At 34.9% G+C, this 18130-nt stretch overlaps 2 protein-coding genes across 9 annotated transcripts in view; one reads left to right on the top strand and one right to left on the bottom strand.

The window, feature by feature from the left end:
* Positions 1-18130, bottom strand: part of METTL21A (methyltransferase 21A, HSPA lysine) — a 57634-nt gene that overhangs the window by 3972 nt on the left and 35532 nt on the right. The window contains exons 4-5 of one of the 3 annotated variants that reach the window (XR_014294814.1): positions 9511-9726; positions 8700-8848 (exon numbers count right to left, since the gene is read on the bottom strand). Coding sequence is in view for 1 of the 3 variants with exons in the window: in XM_082629933.1 (XP_082486059.1) it covers positions 9563-9726 (164 nt within the window). In the remaining 2 variants the exon portion in view is untranslated. Of the gene's footprint in view, positions 1-8699; positions 8849-9467; positions 9727-18130 lie in introns of those variants that run through there. The other 2 variants (XR_014294815.1, XM_082629933.1) reach the window with 2 other exon arrangements.
* Positions 1-18130, top strand: part of CREB1 (cAMP responsive element binding protein 1) — a 58022-nt gene that overhangs the window by 22908 nt on the left and 16984 nt on the right. For 4 of the 6 annotated variants that reach the window (XR_014294811.1, XM_082629917.1, XM_082629919.1 and 1 more), the window contains 5 exons: positions 1846-1992; positions 2709-2750; positions 9359-9459; positions 13570-13712; positions 17930-18112. Coding sequence is in view for 5 of the 6 variants with exons in the window: in XM_082629917.1 (XP_082486043.1) it covers positions 1846-1992; positions 2709-2750; positions 9359-9459; positions 13570-13712; positions 17930-18112 (616 nt within the window). In the remaining variant the exon portion in view is untranslated. Of the gene's footprint in view, positions 1-1845; positions 1993-2708; positions 2751-9358; positions 9460-9718; positions 9758-13569; positions 13713-17929; positions 18113-18130 lie in introns of those variants that run through there. The other 2 variants (XM_082629918.1, XM_082629920.1) reach the window with 2 other exon arrangements.

The following is an 18130-nucleotide window of genomic DNA, read 5'->3' as shown; positions in this document are numbered from 1 at the left end:
ATCATCTTCCACCACTGCCCCAACCACCCATAAGCTTCTTGTGTTCTCTCTTTATGGCATAGTCTACTAATTCTCACCCAAACATGAAATGTGTGGGTCGTCTTTGATTTCTGTCTCACCTCCTTCAATCAGTCATTCATAAAGCCCTTTCTGGTTTGCCTCCTGAATTTTCATTAAATCACTTCTCTCATTCCCATCCCTACCACAACTTACGCCTAATTTCTGGCTTTTACCATCTCACCCTTACTACTACATATAGACTTTCTCAGTTGGTCTCACCTCCACTTTTTTTTTCCTCTGAGATAAGTGTCTTTCACATTGCCACTAAAGTAAAGTGATCTGTCTGAAATGCAAGCCTCACCATGATATTCAGGAGTTCAGAAGCCCTTCAGTGCTTTTCCCAATCTCACGGTAAAATGCAAGTTCTTTAGCATAACATATGTAAGATTTTTCATGACTAGCCCATCTGGCCTCTGCCTACCTCTGTTATTCCATCTTTCCACACTTCCTACATCATATAGTAACACACTTATGTGCTCCAGTAGTACTGGCTGCTGGTCATCCCTCTTTGCCATTTACAGACACTGCTGTTTCTCTTTGCTTTTGCCATTGCTACCCTCTGCCTGGAATTCTGTGCCTCCCCCTGCAAATCATAATAACGTGCCTTACTTGTATTCTTTATTTCAAATTCACATGCTTCCCTGGTAGCCTCCCCTCCTCTTGGGTGGGGCGGGGTAGCTTTCCTCAGTGTGTCCATTCTTCTCTTTGCAAACCTCACTACTTCACTGAATTATATTTATTTGTGTTCTTTTCCCCATTCCTTCATACACATGCCTTAATAATTTCTTTAAGGGCAGGGACCTATGTCTTTCTCATTTCTGTAGTTTCAGTTCTAACATTGTTTCTGACACACATACCCCAATAACTGTTTACCAAATGAACAAATAAAATTGCTACCCCCAAACGCATTCAAGCACAGGAACAGTAAATACCATCTGATAGACATGTATGACTTAAGAACCCTTTTAACCTGGGTATTGAGTCATTAAATTTGCCTTCTTTGTGCCTCAGGAGAAAACTGGTTTCTCATATTTTCAGTTCTGCTCCCTTATTTCTTCAAGAGGAAAATAAATCCTTGAAATATCAATTATTATCAGTTCAGTGGGTGGGGTGGGGATAGAAATTTTCAGTTTATAATATCTATTAACACTTTCTCATTAATGAAAGGCATACTTGTAATTAGTTTACAAGAGAAAAATATGCTGTATACTGTAAGATACGTATTTGTCCTAGATTTAGTAGCTAAGTTTTGCCCAAGTTTGGGAACAGTTATGTTTTAGAACATGGGTTATTTAACACATGATAGTCTGAAGACTTACATTTCTTCAAAGCTAGCATATCTCTTGACCTTGGGTAAGTGACTTAATCTCTTTGAGCACTTCATATTTCTGTCTCTAAAATGGAGATAACCCTTATTCTAACCAGTCTGATTTCTTCGAAGGGCAAAATGAGAAACTGAATATGAAAGCAGGTGGGAAAATGTAAGGCACTATACAAATAAAGTGGTATTTAGTGTTCAAAGGAAGTCTGTGTTATATATTTTGATATTACATTAAAATAGTTTTTTGGGTTTTGTCATTTGGGAGGAGTTTAAAAGTAGGGGGCATGGGAAGCATTTGTAGTCTTCAAGAAGAATATTAAGTTTAATGATTAGTTTCTTCAATGGAATACTTAACCTAGCAGGAGGGTCATCCTTTTGCTGCCAAAAAGTTGTTTCTTACTAAACATGAGTACTCCCCAGGAGGTATCTGTGATGGTAATTTTTTTCCATGTTCAACACCATAGGTATCTATGCCAGCAGCTCATGCAACATCATCTGCTCCCACCGTAACTTTAGTACAGCTACCCAATGGGCAGACAGTTCAAGTCCATGGAGTTATTCAGGCGGCCCAGCCATCAGTTATTCAGTCTCCACAAGTCCAGACAGTTCAGGTATGTGTATAAAAAGTTCTGCATCTACTTTCATAACTGTTGTTTATAGTCATATCTCTCTCCTTTCATTATGAAAATAGGAACATATCTAGTTCAGAGTTTATTTTACTTTACAGTAATTATGGAATATGCTGCATCTGTATAGTCACCTTAAGTATAGGAACATATATACACAAGAACAGACATATAAGAAAAAACTTTTTCTTAAACTAAGAAAGGAAAAGAATTGAATGGGAAAAATCATAAAGTATATGGGATAAAGTGGAAATGTTGGGAGAGACTGTAAGGCTGATGTACCTCAGGGAAAATTAAGATACAAAAACAATAACTTTGTAATTATTTTCTAAACATGCAATTGTAAAAAATAACCCTTGTCAAAAATTAATAACCTTACCTAAGATATTATTTGAATGTAGAGAAAACCAGCTATGTTTAGGATTCTAAGTTAGAGTATATAACTTTTAAATGATATATTCAGAAAGTGCACTTTAAGAATCAGGGATTTTTTTCCATGCATGTTATCTTATTCTTTGGAAAGATTGTTCCTTTGGTTTGGATCCAAAGGGAATAAAGGCGTGTAAACCTCTGCTTAACTGTAGGGAATCTAGGGCAGTATACATCTTTTCGATGAGCTTGTTGGGGAAAAAAAAAGACTTGAACGTTCATTCAAGTAGGCCATAACCCCAGCCTCCCATTTCATATTTTTTGCTTCACAGTCTTCCTGTAAGGACTTAAAAAGACTTTTCTCCGGAACTCAGGTGAGTCCTAGGTCCTAGATTTGGAGAGAACTATTTTTAGAAAGGAAGGTGAGAAATTATTCTTTATATCTTTGTCCCTCTCTATAAACATAGAACTCAAGGTTTGAATAAAAATCTTAAGAGATCTTCTAGGTCTAGGCCAAACTTGTTACCTACCCAGCCCTTAGTCTGCTGCTTAATTTCCCTATATAATATCCTCCTCTCCTCCTCCAAATGGCAGTCCAGCTTTACTTGAACACTTTCAGAGAAAGGAAGCTCTATCTCCAGAGGTAACTGATTTATAATTGGGGGTAATTGCTAAAATACTCTTCCCTGTGGTGAACCAGAATATCTTTCTAAAACTACCTAGTGGTCCGAGTTCTATTCTCAGAAACTAGTTAAACAAATTTAACTCCTTTTTCTATTGGGCTGCTTCCTTTTCCCCATCTTCCACATCCTTCCCATTTAAAAAAAAAGTCCAGACTAAGTAAATGCCTGTTTTTCTTCAGCCATTTATATATGACATAGCTTTGATTCCTCTTCACCATCCTTGTGGTCTTCTTGTGGGTGAGAACTGTTGTGTTTTCCTTGAGTTTAGTAGCCAGATTGATTGACACTTGGAGAGGGGAGAAGTCCGGATTTTGTCAGCCATATCATACTATTGAGTCATTGAGCCACTGTTATCCCACCTCTGCTCCATTCTGTCCCTGTGCCTTTGGTTTGCTTGGACATTTAAGGCAGGGCGGTGGGGAGAGGGGTGGAGAAAGAAATAAAGAATATTTTGATAAAAAATCATCAAGTTCTCTGCATTTCCATACTGAAAGATATTGGGAATGGAATTTGTTGTTACTGAGTAGGAGACAGTATAGTCCAGGTAAAGACTGAAGAATTTGATTTTTCTATGGAACCACACTGACTGAACAATAGTCTCCTATCCTGTGCCTCAGTTTTTATTTCATTGAATGCTTCCTAACTGTTGTTCATACTATGTATGCCATTACTAATTCCCTGCTCTTATCTTCCTCTTGATAATAGTGGAAAGAACCTGACCTGCTAGTCAGGAGACCTAGATTCCAGACCTCACATTAACCTTTACTTTTTCTTTTTCACTTACAGTGGGAGGTCTTTCTATAAATAACATACAAAAATTTTCACAAAATTTGCTAAGATTACAAACATTGGTTTTAATATATGATGCTTAATTGTTGATTATATTCTTAATTTTAGTCTTTACTTTGTGGTAAGAATAATAATAATAATTTGGACCTGGGGTTATATGACCATTAACTTTATAGAAATGTGTATTCATCTTTTCAAAAATACATTTTTCCATCAAAGTGAGCTGTGCTTATAATTAAAAGCCTGAATTCTACAAACAGAAACATAAATAGTATTTTTTTCTTTAGAGGTCCTAAACCATAGAGAAGCTATTAAACTTTAATGGTAATGTCAGCTGGTTAACAGTGATTAGCATTAATAAGTAGGAAGTGGTTTATATCAGAAGAGGTGATCAAACAAGGAGAGAGGTGATTCCTCAAACTTCTCGATGGGAGAATATTAGTATTCTAGAACAGCATTTCCAAAATATACAAGGTACATTTCTCTTGATGTGAGAATAAGACTTCTGTTTATCTTTTTTCATCTCAGAGTATTAGAAACTAAACTGTACTAATATTTCATGTATGGCTTGACATTGGTGCCCTAACGTTATCCTTATGTATATGTATACATCAAATCTCACAGATTATGTAAGAATTCCCACAAAAATAACGGGACTAGCACAAATGTATAGAAGTTAACAGTGGCATCCTCACTTTTCATTTGTCAGTTTTGGATGCATTTTTAATACATTCATTTCTTCAGTAAGTTTTTATTGATCACGTGCTATGTGCCAGTCACTGTTCTAGGTGCTATGAAAGACAGCAGTGAACAAATAATACTTCTCTATTCTCATGAAGATCACATTTGAGGGAAGAGAGACAATGAAAAAATAAAATGGGTCAGGTGAGGATTAAGTGCTGGGAAGATGATTAAAGCAGGAGAAAGGGATAGAGAATGATGTGGAGGGAAGGGTGTTTTATTTTATGTAGGGTGGTCAGGGAACACGATGAGCAGTGAAACTATAAACTAGTGAAGGAGGCTAAGCCATACAAATAATGAAAGCAAGTCCAAAGGCTCAGAAGTGAGAGTATGCTTTATGTACCAAAGAATAGCAAGAAGAAGTGGCCTGAATAGAGTGAGCAAGAGGGATAGCGGTTGGAGATGAACTTTCTGATACAGTCGTTACAGTACTTCATGATGTGATGGGAACAACAATAAAAATCTTCTGTGCAAGATAGAGATTCAGTGGTTATCATATAGCAAAGTACTTGAGTTGCTTAACATAAAGGATGAGTTACTTGTTTGCTTTTTACATAAGACAAGTATTCCAAAGTTTCCAATCTTTTTAACAATGGCAAGCAAGGGATGACTTGCAAGGGATATGTTACCTAACATATTTTTGAAAAAAACAAATTCCTTTAAACTATCCTTTCTGAGAGAAAGTGGCATTTTAACAATGCATGAGAGAATAACTGCATTTTGAAAGAAACTTGTGCTGTGGACAGAGTATTTTGAATATAGAAGTTCGGAAATGTTCCCATACTTTTTTTTTTTTTTAAACCTGCAAACAGTGTAAATTTGTCACCTAAAAACTCAAATCTATATACTTCAAAACTCTGGAAATAGAGTTTCTAAACTATTCAGAAGTCTTCTAGAGTTTCAGTAGGTGTTGAACTTATTTGTTAAAATATAAAACCTTTTATTAGCGTATAATAACTGACCAAGAGCCAGGGAGATGAAAATATAATAGTAAATCTCATCAAAAGTTTGTGTAATTGACAGATGAAAATGAAAAATGATTGTTTTAAACAATAGCAGATGTTAAATCACATTTCAGAAAGTCCAAGCTTAGAATCAGATTTTTGAGTCACTGTTATAAAATATTAAATGATTTTTAATTAATCATATTAAAGCACATCATTCTCACTGTTATGAAATATTAAATGATTTATCTTTAAGAAATTTACAGATGTATTTTAATATTAACACTTATCCTAACTCTTTAAAAATTAATTTGTTTTATGATATAGATAACACTTAAAACTTGCAAATAAATATATATGCTTATATAAAATTTTCTTATTTATAAGGGAGATCTGCAGATCAAAAGAGTTTGGAGATTATTGCTTTAGACTTTTATTAAACTTCTTGATCTAGTGAGTAAAAAACTGTACCTAAACCTGAGTCTGAACTCTACCCAAGAAAAGTGCTTAAGTTTCCAGGGGACCATGTATAGTTTGAGAAAACATCTAATACAACCATTTTTAAAATTTTGTTCTAGTCACTGTATATTTTATTTTGAAATTTCAAATAGCATCAAAATAGGACTTTGGGGCTTCCCTGGTGGCGCAGTGGTTGAGGGTCCTCCTGCCGATGCAGGGGACACGGGCTCGTGCCCTGGTCCGGGAGGATCCCACATGCTGCGGAGCGGCTGGGCCCGTGAGCCATAGCTGCTGAGCCTGCGCGTCCGGAGCCTGTGCTCCGCAGCGGGAGAGGCCACAGCAGTGAGAGGCCTGCGTACCGCAAAAAAAAAAAAGGACTTCCCCCCCCCCCTTATAAACAGGAGATATGGGTTTTTAACAAACTAAGAGAAAGTAGAGAAATACAGGTCTAAAACTTTACATGTACAGGTGGTGGTTTGGCTTTTTGAAAATTTCTTAACATATAAGTGGCCATGGTTAAAGACCTATTTAAGGAGCTCAGGAAGGGGTTAATAAGAGGTGACAGGAGGTGAGGACCAGAGGAAGGGGCTCTATTGTTGAAATGTGATGGTAGACTGTGATACTTACGATTGGGATATAATTTTTCATGTGGTTATTTTTAATAACCTAGTAAATATATATTAAACTATTATTTATTATCAAAGGATTTTTGACATGATTTTTAATGGTCTTAGAAATGTGGGTTCAGTGGTTTTGGAGTTTTCTTGTTTTTTCATTTGTTTTTGGTTTTGGGGGTGTGGGGTTGGGTTTTTTTTAGCTTTTTGGTAGATAGTCCATAAGAGTTGACTTCCTAATTCTAAGTTCTCTCTGGATAGTATTCCCCCAAAGAGGAAATGTTACATTCATTATGTAGTATTGAATAGTTCTGAATTCCCTTTACATTTAAAAAGGTGCAGTACATATCACTGATATGTGGAATCTTAATAATACAGGAAACTAGTGAATATAACAAAAAAGAAAAAGACTCACAGATACAGAGAACAAACTGGTGGTTACCTGCGGGAAGGGGCAATATAGGAGTAGGGGACTAAGAGGTACAAACTATTATGTATAAAATAAGCTACAAGAATATATTGTTCAACACAGGGAATATAGCCAATATTTTATAATAACTGTAAGTGGAATATAGCCTTTAAAAATTGCGACTCACTGTACTGTACACCTGTAACATAATATTGTACAACAATCATACTTCAATTGTTTTTAAGTTGCAGTCACGACAGAGTGATAAGTTAATTCCTTTTGTATGAATTGACAAATTCTTTCAGATCAGAGGAATGGGGGGCTTTTTGTTCTACTGGGAGCAATAGATCCATTGAGTTTGGGGGAAAAATTAAGGGCCATATATTTAATAAGCAATGATAATTTATTTCATTTCAAAATTGTCCTATGGGTGGTTTATGTAGCGTGTTTTAAAATTGTTGTTTTAATGCTTTCAACTTGGGAAAGTGTGCCTAAGTCATTATGTATCCTTAAAAGAAGGTTGTAAGAATGAGGGTTAAGCAAAAAAAAGGCAGAGAGAACAATAGAGAAACTAAGGTTCTGAGAAGCATTAATGAGGGTAAACACTTGTCAGGATACTGTCCACTTTGAGTTCAGTCTTCTTGTTATTCCTCGAAATTCTGACTCTCTGCTAAGGCTGTTTCACAACTCATCACTCTACATCTATGAGAAAGTCTGTGCAGAGACTATGCTGAGTGGGCTAGTTAACAGCAGCTACAGATTAGTAGGAAATTGTTCTGGGTGCTCCTTTGGCAGTAACTATAGCATTATTACTCTGTAGAGAATCACAGACTAAATTCAGCATTGTCCATCTTTTTATCTGTCATTTCTGGATTCATTCAGTGTTACCTGTTAATTTTTAGGTCTATAAGACTATACCGCTTATACTTTAAAGTGTTTGGAGGGGCACATACATTACTTTATTATAGACATATTTTGTAAAGCATTACTAGATTTAGCAAATTTCATTTTAAAGTGAGTGTCTATCACAAAGCTCTGTGAAAATGAGTACCTGCTGTCCAGAACCCTTAGGCTCAGACCACATACTTCATTTCTCAAGTTCCTCTAAACGTGTTCATTCTTATTGCCATTGCCATAAATTTTGTTGGGGGAGCTAACCTACACAGACCCTTTTGCCTTGGCTAAATCTAATTCTCACTCTGACAGCATCATGCTCACCTAGTTCAGGAAAGAGCAGGAGGCTCCTGCTAATTAGACTAGAGAAACTTGGCAGGATAAATTTGACAGACGAGCTTGCCTAGATGAGTGAACTTCTAGTCTAAAAATGGTCTAAAGGCGTTCCTGGGTTGCTGCTTCTGACAAAACTGGTTTGAGATTGGAACCAACAGGATTTTGATGCTGGTAAGGATGTCTAGAACTGAGATGTCAAGTGTGACAGTGACTCCACTACTTCGTAGCTTTGTGACTTGGGTGAGTTACTTAAACTCTTTGTGCCTCAGTTCTTCCATCTGTAAAGTGGACATACTAATTGTACTTATCTAGCATGTAATGTTCCTGTAAGTATCAGTGAGTACTAAGTAATGTAATATATGTATATGCTTTAGCATAGCACCTGGCACATAGTAAATTCTCAATAAATGCTAGTTGCTCTTATTATCCCATGTAAAATCTGTATTCAACTTACCTTTATTACTTCTCAATCCAAGGATACTTTTCCAGAAATGCACAGGTCTTTACCTTGAAGTTTTGCTTAATAAAAATTGTAGAATGCCAACTTTGAAACGTGTCTATATGTAGCAGAGGGCTTCTTCCAAAATTGCTAGGAACAACCATCTGGAACATAGTTGAAGGATCACCGATCTTACTTGTACAATTGTAAATATATTCAAAACTATTTACCCAGTAGTTAAAGGAAAATATTTGTATAGTCACTAGACTTAATGGCCAATTATTTAGTTGTTTATTCTTTCTTTCATGTCGGAAACTTTATTTTACTTGGTAGTTTTGTTCTAACAACTGTAAGAAAACAACTGACAAGTAATATTGATACATCAGGGTTGATTACAAGAAGTCCTGAAAGAGATTAGGCTGGTTTTAACAAAAAAATTTTCTCAAAAGTTTGGTTTTGACAAAAAAATTTTAGGTCCTCTGACTTTTGTAGGATGAGTAAAGGGGAGAGGAAAGGGATGGTATGGTTGTCTCCCATAAAGACTGATTTTTTTTCTACTGAAGCATATATAAGGTTTATATATGTCCTTTTGTACTTCACTTTTTCTTAAAATTCATAAAAGTTTTATGAGAACTAAATTTGATTATCAAGATAAAGTTCTTCTTTATTTTCAGATTTCAACTATTGCAGAAAGTGAAGATTCACAGGAGTCAGTGGATAGTGTAACCGATTCCCAAAAACGAAGAGAAATTCTTTCAAGGAGGCCTTCATACAGGTATGGAAAATTAATAGTTAAAAGAACTTAGAATCAAAAGTATAAAGGTACCCTTATGTAGTTGCAGATGAAGAGATATCGGAAGGCCAATGAGCTGCTGGATTCAGGACCATACAGAGTACTTCTCTTCATCTTGAGTTGCTTCTCTCAAATAAGTAGAAGCTAACTGTACACAATAAGAGCACTTCTTACTCTGAACAGTCCTGGATAAACACTGATTTTTCTTTTTTTCTTCTGTTTTTGTAGACTTTGCTGGCTGCTGCTTTTCTGTTAAAAAGATTGGAATACATTTGATAAGGTTATAGCATTTTCTAGCTATATGTCAATTCTGAGGCTACACTACCTACTTCACAACACATTTCTTAGGCCATGGTACTTAGCATGATAGCTGCTTGTTGATTTAATAGTTGTTCAGGGTGATGTTTTGCTGATGTTCCCTAATTTTAGGGGCACCTTACTATAGTTTTGTGTTCAGCTACAAAAGTTGTGTAAATCCATGCCTTGCCTCCAAGATAGACCAAAACTGTTTCTAATACTATGTAGAAATTGGCTCCATATTAAATATCTCCAGGAAGAGCAAGTCCACAAATCTTCATAAGCTTACTTCAGAGTTTAATAAACTTCAAACTTATTCTTCCCTGCTTTAGCCTGAATTATTTCTATTTATATATATTTCTGTTTTTCAAAGGGATGTTGAAATTTTTTTTCCCACTTTCTTGGCTGCTAAGCTAGCCCTTTTCTCTATCCTTACAAATAAAGGACCCTAAATAAATACCAATAAATTGACTTTGAGGTCTTAAGAAATTCTGTGTTACCAAGTATGTGTTACCTTTATTTATACTCATAATTTTTTCAAAATATAGCTAGTTTTATCTTTTAACTTCGAAATATATCTCATGTTAGTATATAAGACATTTGATCGTGAAGCAGATTCAACCTGGTACTAAGAAACAAGCTACATGGCTTCTCTATATATAAACTCTAGGCAGATCTTAGCTGTAGACCTTATATGAGTTTTATGTTGAAAAAAAATCTTTTATTTGCCTTAATTGGCTTATAGTGTATGTCCCAGCAAAAATCATTATATAGCACTTCAGTTACGAATCAAATAAAAGATGCCTGAGACCACACGTGTAGAGAAAGCGTTACTTTTATGAAAGATGATATCTTCCCTTATAATCAAACGTCCATAGTGGAGTATACCATTATTTTGCTTTTGGTTTATGAACTCTTGAAACCTAGCCTCTATGTCTTGATTATAACAAGATCTTTAACAAAATTCTTAGGATGTTTTTGTGAAGTTGGAGAAATGGGAATTAAATAATACACACTGGTTTTTATTGGAACAGCCCAGCTTTTATAGTGATCAGTTTTTACCCAGAGGAAATCCTTGAAGGGTTCTCACTTGCTCTCATCTGGCTTGGTATTTTTACCAGCAATTTAGCTAAAAACATAGAGGCCATGCTTATCAGATTTGCAAATGATAGAAACTAAAGGGCTAAGTACCCTCATAGGTGGTAGAATAAGAACCTTGAAAGATCATAGCAGCCAAGGGAAATAGATTGAAACAAATAGGATGAAATGTTGGTGATAACTGTAAAATTTCTGAGCTTGAGTTTAAAACAAAATCGATTATTCAAGTATAGGATTCTGGATTAAGAATTCATCTAAAAAATATAATTATGCTCTTTAAATTACCATTGATTAGATGTGGTTGCCAAAAAAGCCAATACACTGTAAGGCTACATTGGTTTTAAAAAAAAAAACCTAGTGTCTAGATTAAGGGAGGGAATTAGAATTAATCCCACTGCTCAGACCACATTTGGAATACACTTTAAGAGACAGTGAACTTTCTTAAGTGGAGAATGTCCAAGATGGTCTGGAGCAACAATTTGGAAAACTGGAAAAAAAGACTGAGAATGATCGCTGGCTTCATGCAGAAGAGAAGTAGATTTATTTGTAGGTCTAGAAAAGTAGCTTTTAAACTTCTTTTAAACCACAATAAGGAATATATCTTTACAGTTCTCTCTTTCTTCATTATATATAGGTATATGTACACACACACGTATATACCTATATATAGGGATCTGAAGCAAAAATTAATACAAAGCAATACTCATCCTTATCATGTGTGATGCTTAGCTGTTTTTTATTGTTTATGTTGGTTGCAACACGCTTAATTGTTTTCGTGGCCCACATAGGGGTTATGACTTGAGTTTGAAAAACATTGCTCTAAAGACCAGTACTACTCAAGATATGGTCCACAGCCCAGACTGGTAAATCAGCATCTGGTTAGAAATGCAAATTTTCAGGCCCTTACCCCATACCTAATGAATTAGAATCTCTAGGGAGGGGACCCAGGAATCTATCTGTGTTTTAACATGCTCTTCAAGAGCTTCTTTTGTACACTGAAGTTTGAAAAACAAGTGTTCTAGAACAGTGATACCCAAATCATGATCTATTGACTAGCTGTCAGTTCCCAAGCTGTTTAAAATAGTTTTGTGTCTTGTTTGCAAAGAGAGAAGAGAAAACCATCCTTACAGTAAAAATAGAAGTTTACTAAATAAGAACAGGCAGATGTGGAAAAGAATGAGTAAGAAATTTTACAAATGAGAAATACAATCAGGGGAATTCTTTTTTTAAAAAAACAACTGTAAGAATGTTTCCGACAGTACCAATAAAGGTAATTACATACATAAATATATAAAAGCCTGTATTATTATAGTTTTACTTTGTAATTCCTCTTTTTCTCCCATGATTTGAAAGGCAAATGCATAAAACAATAATTATAAATCTGTTAATGAACGCACAAGGCATGAAGATGTAATTTGTTACAATAAGGGGGAAATTTTTGGTAGATGGTTAAGGCTAAGTTTCAAACTGGTTTGTTAGAAATTTAAGATTTCAAAAATTACTTGGGTTAGTATTTTTTCCCCTCTTCTGTGATTACGTTATTCATTTGAAATGTGGTAAGATTCATTTGTTTTTGTTTTCCATTTTAGAATTCTTCCCCCATCCTTGTTGATAATTAATTTCTTTCTTTGAATATGTAAAACATTAACGTGGTTCCAAAAGTCAGAATTGTACATACACACACACACATACTCAGAAGTGTCCCTCCGCCCATCCTTTTTCACTTCTTTCCCACCCACCCCCAGTAGATAATTAATCAAATTGAACTCCATCAAGTTTATCCTTTCTGACTTTTTTTCTTGAGCAGATGAACAGATACACAAATATTTTCTTATTTCACCTTCATTCGTATACAAAAGGTACCATGCCATATCCATTATGTGGATGAGCCATAGTTTATTCAACCATTCCCCTATATGTGAGCGTGGAGATTGTTTCTAGTCTTTTGCAGTTGCAGTCGATGCTGCCATGATTAATCCTATGCACATTTATTTTAAACTGTTGGAAGTATATTTTAAGGGTAAATTCCTGGAAGTAAGATTGCTGTGTAAACACATTTGGTTTCCCAAATTCCCTCCATAAGGGTTGTGCCAGTTTTATACTTCTAACAGCAATGTACAAGAGCATGTATTTTCTCACAGCTTTGCTAACAGAATATATTGTTATACTTTTTTTTTATTTTTACCAATCTGAGAGTTGAGAAGTTAAAAATCAGGTTTTTGGTCTTTTATTTCCCTCAGTTTTCAAGAGTTATTTGTATGTTAGGGATATTGGACCTTTATCTGTAATATATGTGAGCATTTTCTCCTAGTATGTTTGATCATCTTTGACTTTATTTTTGGTGTTCTTTGCCATAAAAAAGGGTTTTTTTCCTGTAGCCAATTTTATTAATCTCTTCTTTAATTGCACCTGGATTTTGAATCATAGTCTTTCTTTATGTTCATTTTAAAGAGAAATGCATCTGTGTTTTTTCTAGTCCTCATATGGTTTTGACATGTGCATCCCTGATCCATTTTTAGTTTATTGTTTATTGTTGCAAATTTTATTGTTTATTATTGTAAATTTTTAAACTGTAAAATTTTTAAATTCTCTCTTAAGCACTCTCAGCTTTCTGCCAGTTTTCTGATCTTTTCCTCTTTGTATTTAGCCAGTAAATGTTACTTATATTTTAATTGATATAGTTCTCTATTTTTCTAGGAAAATTTTGAATGACTTATCTTCTGATGCACCAGGAGTGCCAAGGATTGAAGAAGAGAAGTCTGAAGAGGAGACTTCAGCACCTGCCATCACCACTGTAACGGTGCCAACTCCGATTTACCAAACTAGCAGTGGACAGTATAGTGAGTAATAGATATTTCTGTTTTGGAAAGTGTGATGAAAAACTAATGACTGCATTTTCCTTAAAGTAATCGTATAAGCGCCAGCTCTTTTCTAAATCTTGGTTGTCATTATTATATTTCCTTTAGTTATATGCAAAGTTTTGTAACAGAAGTATTTTCTTTCCTTCAGGGTTTAGTTAGGATTGCTCAGGTATGTAAGACCTTTAAATGGCCCTTTGTTTTGTGCAGATGCATGGAGAGTCTTACAAGTTTTTTAAACCACTGCTTGAAACTCTATATTTCAGTCCTCATATAGCATATGATGTTAATAGAAAACATGAGTTTTTCAGATAATCATTCTTTGATTATGTTTAAGGCCAAAAATGGTCTCATTATTCACCTATTTTAATAATGCATCTTTCTTTCTAAAAGTAGCATTTTTAAATCATATTGATGTTTCACGGTGGGGTGGAGAGGCTTGTTTGCAGTCTACCAGCACATTTAATTATTATTCCTTTTAAGATAAAAGGTAGTGTAGTGAATTGTAATAATGTGAGCATAAGGACTGCTGAAATTAAGAGGGCACTTTGCTTTTTGTCGCACAGAAAGCAAAGATTTCTTTTGCAAAGTTATCAAAGTTTCCACTTCTCTGATGTCTCTGACACTTAGGTCTCTCTTCTTATCTTTCACCTAAATCTGTTATAAAGAACTTTTGAGTTGTGCTTTTGTTTGATCAAAGGCATTTGTGTGAATGGTACCTTTTTCCTCTCTTTTCCCAATATCTTCTGGCCTCCCAAAGTGCCTCACACATTGATGTCTTCATTTTGATTTGTTCATTAAATCCAGTGCTACCCATTATATAGTTTTCCTCCCTCTCTTCCGTAATTACAAATTAAATGTGCACATTGAAACTCTTGCTGCATTGGTTTTCTAATGCCCTGGGGTAGTCTGTGTCAGAAATATGTATAAAAGTTTGACTCCCAAGTTCATAGTTTTCCAGTTACAGCTCAGCCTTGGTTTGTATAACTAATTGCATTCCAACTGAATTAAAAACAAGTAGCAGACTTTTTAGCTCAGCCAAAGCTGAAACTTTTAATAGTAAGTAGAAGGCAGGCATTCCTGACTAAGCTTCTTGTCCATTCTGTAAGCTCATTAGAGTTCACTCATTCTTTTCTTTCTTAAGTTCTTTGTTGGCAGAAATAGATACTCTCTATATATGTGTATGTGTGTATTTTTTAGACTTATATCCAAATAATTTGAGTTATTCAAGGTGTGTGTTCTAAGACCTTGATACATGAACTTTTTTTTTCTCCAACTTCAGCACGCTTGAGGGATACAGCACACTCCTGTTAGTAACAGAGATTCACTCACCACAGCAAGTCTCACTTGAACTAGGAATAGAAAGCATGCTCTTTAGGAAAGAGGCATATCAAAATCTCAAATAGGAAAGAGAAGTTGAGGGAGGTGAAGCTGAGAAAAATAGATGTTTAATTTGGCAACTGACAGTTGCTAGTTTTAAAGGTTAATACTTTGAGATTTTAAAAGCCTTATACATTATCTTTATCCCTTATTCTCTCTGTATGTGCACATATGACCTTGATGGAACTGATTTAACATTATGTTCTTGATTGTCATTAAGAATCAGTATATCGGGCTTCCCTGGTAGCTCAGTGGTTGAGAGTCCGCCTGCCGATGCAGGGGACACGGGTTCGTGCCCCGGTCCGGGAAGATCCCACATGCTGTGGAGCGGCTGGGCTCGTGAGCCATGGCCGCTGAGCCTGTGCGTGCGGAGCCTGTGCTCCACAACGGGAGAGGCCACAACAGTGAGAGGCCCGCATACCGCGCAAAAAAAAATCAGTATAATGACCACTTACATATACAATATTTATATGTTTCTTAACTTACAAAAGAAATATATGGTTGTAAAAATTCAAATGGTAGAGGTTTATAGTATTAATAAAAAGTAAAAACCCTTTCCATCCCTCCCCATTAGAGTTTGGTATATATCCTTCCATTCTTTTTTATTCTGTTTATACATACATGTGTCATGTATTTTTATACAAGTGAGACCTATATTATTTATATACAATAGACAAATATATGCATATATAGTTATGTATGTAGTTTCTTTTAATAGCTACATTGTGTTCCACTGTATAAATATAACATTTATTTAAAAATCACACACACTGATGAATATTTAGGACATTTCTACTGTTTCAAACAATGCTACCTGAACATTCTTTTATATATATAGTATCCTGTCCTGTCAGTGGGGATAGCATCTAAAGACTGGAATTGTTGAAGCCAAGCCAGCCTGCCCAATTACCCTTCCCAGTGGCTACACCAATTTGTACTCCTTCAATAAATTGGGTTTTTTTTAAACTAATACTATTATTAGTTTTGTCCATTACTTGGTTCACAGTCCCTGATAATAAAATCTTATTTGAGAGATTTTATTCTTAGTTAGAAAAACATGTTTTATTTCACTAACTGAAACTGTTTTCATTGTGGCTTCTCAGAATCTTAGCTGAGTTTGTTTAACTATAGTCTTTTCCTTCTTCTAGATTTTGTGGTAGAATCATTATATATACCTAAAGATACGTCAGTTGCTTGATTTCTATCTTTTTCTTCTTGTTTTAATGAATTTAGTTTTATTGAAAGCTATCTTAAGTCCTTTTGGAATATGAAGTATATAAATAAATATTAAGAGAAAAGAAGTGTTTGATAGGCTCAGACTTCAGTTTTTCAGAGTACTTTCATATATACATGATTTCATTTGATTTTTATAACAATTGTACTTAGTGGCTAGAACCAGATATTTTTATTTTTACAGAAGAGATAACAGATTCAAATAACAGTTTAGTGATGGAACTTGGACTAGAACCCAGATCTCCTGATTTCTAGTTTCCTTCTTTCCTCCCACCTTGAGTTCATTGGTATGTAGTCAAGAAGAAAGTTGTGTGCATTGAATACAGTGGAATTTGCTTATTAACTCTATTTGAGAAATTGTGGTTTGATTCTGTTAACCTGATTCTTTCAAGTTATCCTGAAGTATTCATCTCAGAATAGTTTTTACATATTCCTTTTTTTCTCCTTGTCTAAGATAAGTAAAATTTATGGGATTAGCTAAAGTGGGTAGATTGTATATGCCAGTATCTTAATTTCCACAGGTATTATTTACTAAACCAAATCACAGCCATTAACTGTTATTATTTCTTGATTGAACAGTAAGTAATCCAGTTTTTCATACATAGATGACTCAGGATGTTAGTTACCCAGAGCTAGCTGACAGTTGATCCCAAGCTAATTTCCTTCTAACAGACAAAAAGTAACATGCTCAAATCAGACATGTTGACTTAGTTAAAATCCATTATGCAATTTTATATGTAATATTGTGATTTTTAGTCCTTCTCTTTCTGGAAAACTTTAACAGGGAAAGTATCTTATTAACTTTTTCCATGTACTGTAGCATAAAGGTTAATTGAGGTTTTTTATAAAGTGAAATGTCTACTAGTATGAGCCAAAGTTGATTCCTTTGTAACAGATAAATGACAAGTATGATTAATTCGTGAATAATCAACAGATCCTACATGAGAATGCTTGAATAGGTAACTTAGAAATAGCAGTAAAATATTTTTTTCTAAATGATGATCTTGGGCTCTAATTTTAAACTCCATGAGAGGTCTGTGATAATTAAGTTCCATAGGACGTTTCCGTTGTTTCATTGAGTGGACTTTTGTTATACTTTATGCATTGCTAACCGAGTTAGAGAACAGAATGCACTACTGAACTGCTTTATTAATTATGAATTAAATAATCATTTATTGGGTGCCTGTTACATGCCCATATCTGTGCTAATAAGTACATGAACGTAGAGAAGGAAAATATTATGTAGTTAATGCCAGAATAAAGGAAGTGTGGATTACAGAGTGGTACTTCTTCTGAACCAAGTAACTTCAAGTGGAATTTAACATTTTCTCATTTTTTATTTGTTAACTGACATTACTATAAATTATAATGTGGTTCATAGAGTACGTTTGTATTCCTGAAATTGGATATAGGTTTCCTGAGCAGAAAGTTACTTGAGTATACAAAATCCTTCTTGGTGATGTTATTTGCTGTAATAATTTCTCCTAGATTATGTCTTGCAAATTATTCTGCTTTGAATTTAGTGTGTGTATAAGACTTACATGGTATTAATTAAACTTGTAACAATAAAATCCATTGGGTTTTAGTTGCCATTACCCAGGGAGGAGCAATACAGCTGGCTAACAATGGTACCGATGGGGTACAAGGCCTGCAGACATTAACCATGACCAATGCAGCTGCCACTCAGCCGGGTACTACCATCCTACAGTATGCACAGACCACTGATGGACAGCAGATCTTAGTGCCCAGCAACCAAGTTGTTGTTCAAGGTAAGAGAATTCAGAATT

This window comes from Mesoplodon mirus (genome assembly GCF_964341445.2).
Source record: "Mesoplodon mirus genome assembly, chromosome: 8".
Taxonomy (NCBI): Eukaryota; Metazoa; Chordata; class Mammalia; order Artiodactyla; family Ziphiidae; genus Mesoplodon; species Mesoplodon mirus.
The sequence above is the reverse complement of the archived record's forward strand: the minus strand, read 5'-3'. Positions and strand labels throughout refer to the sequence as shown.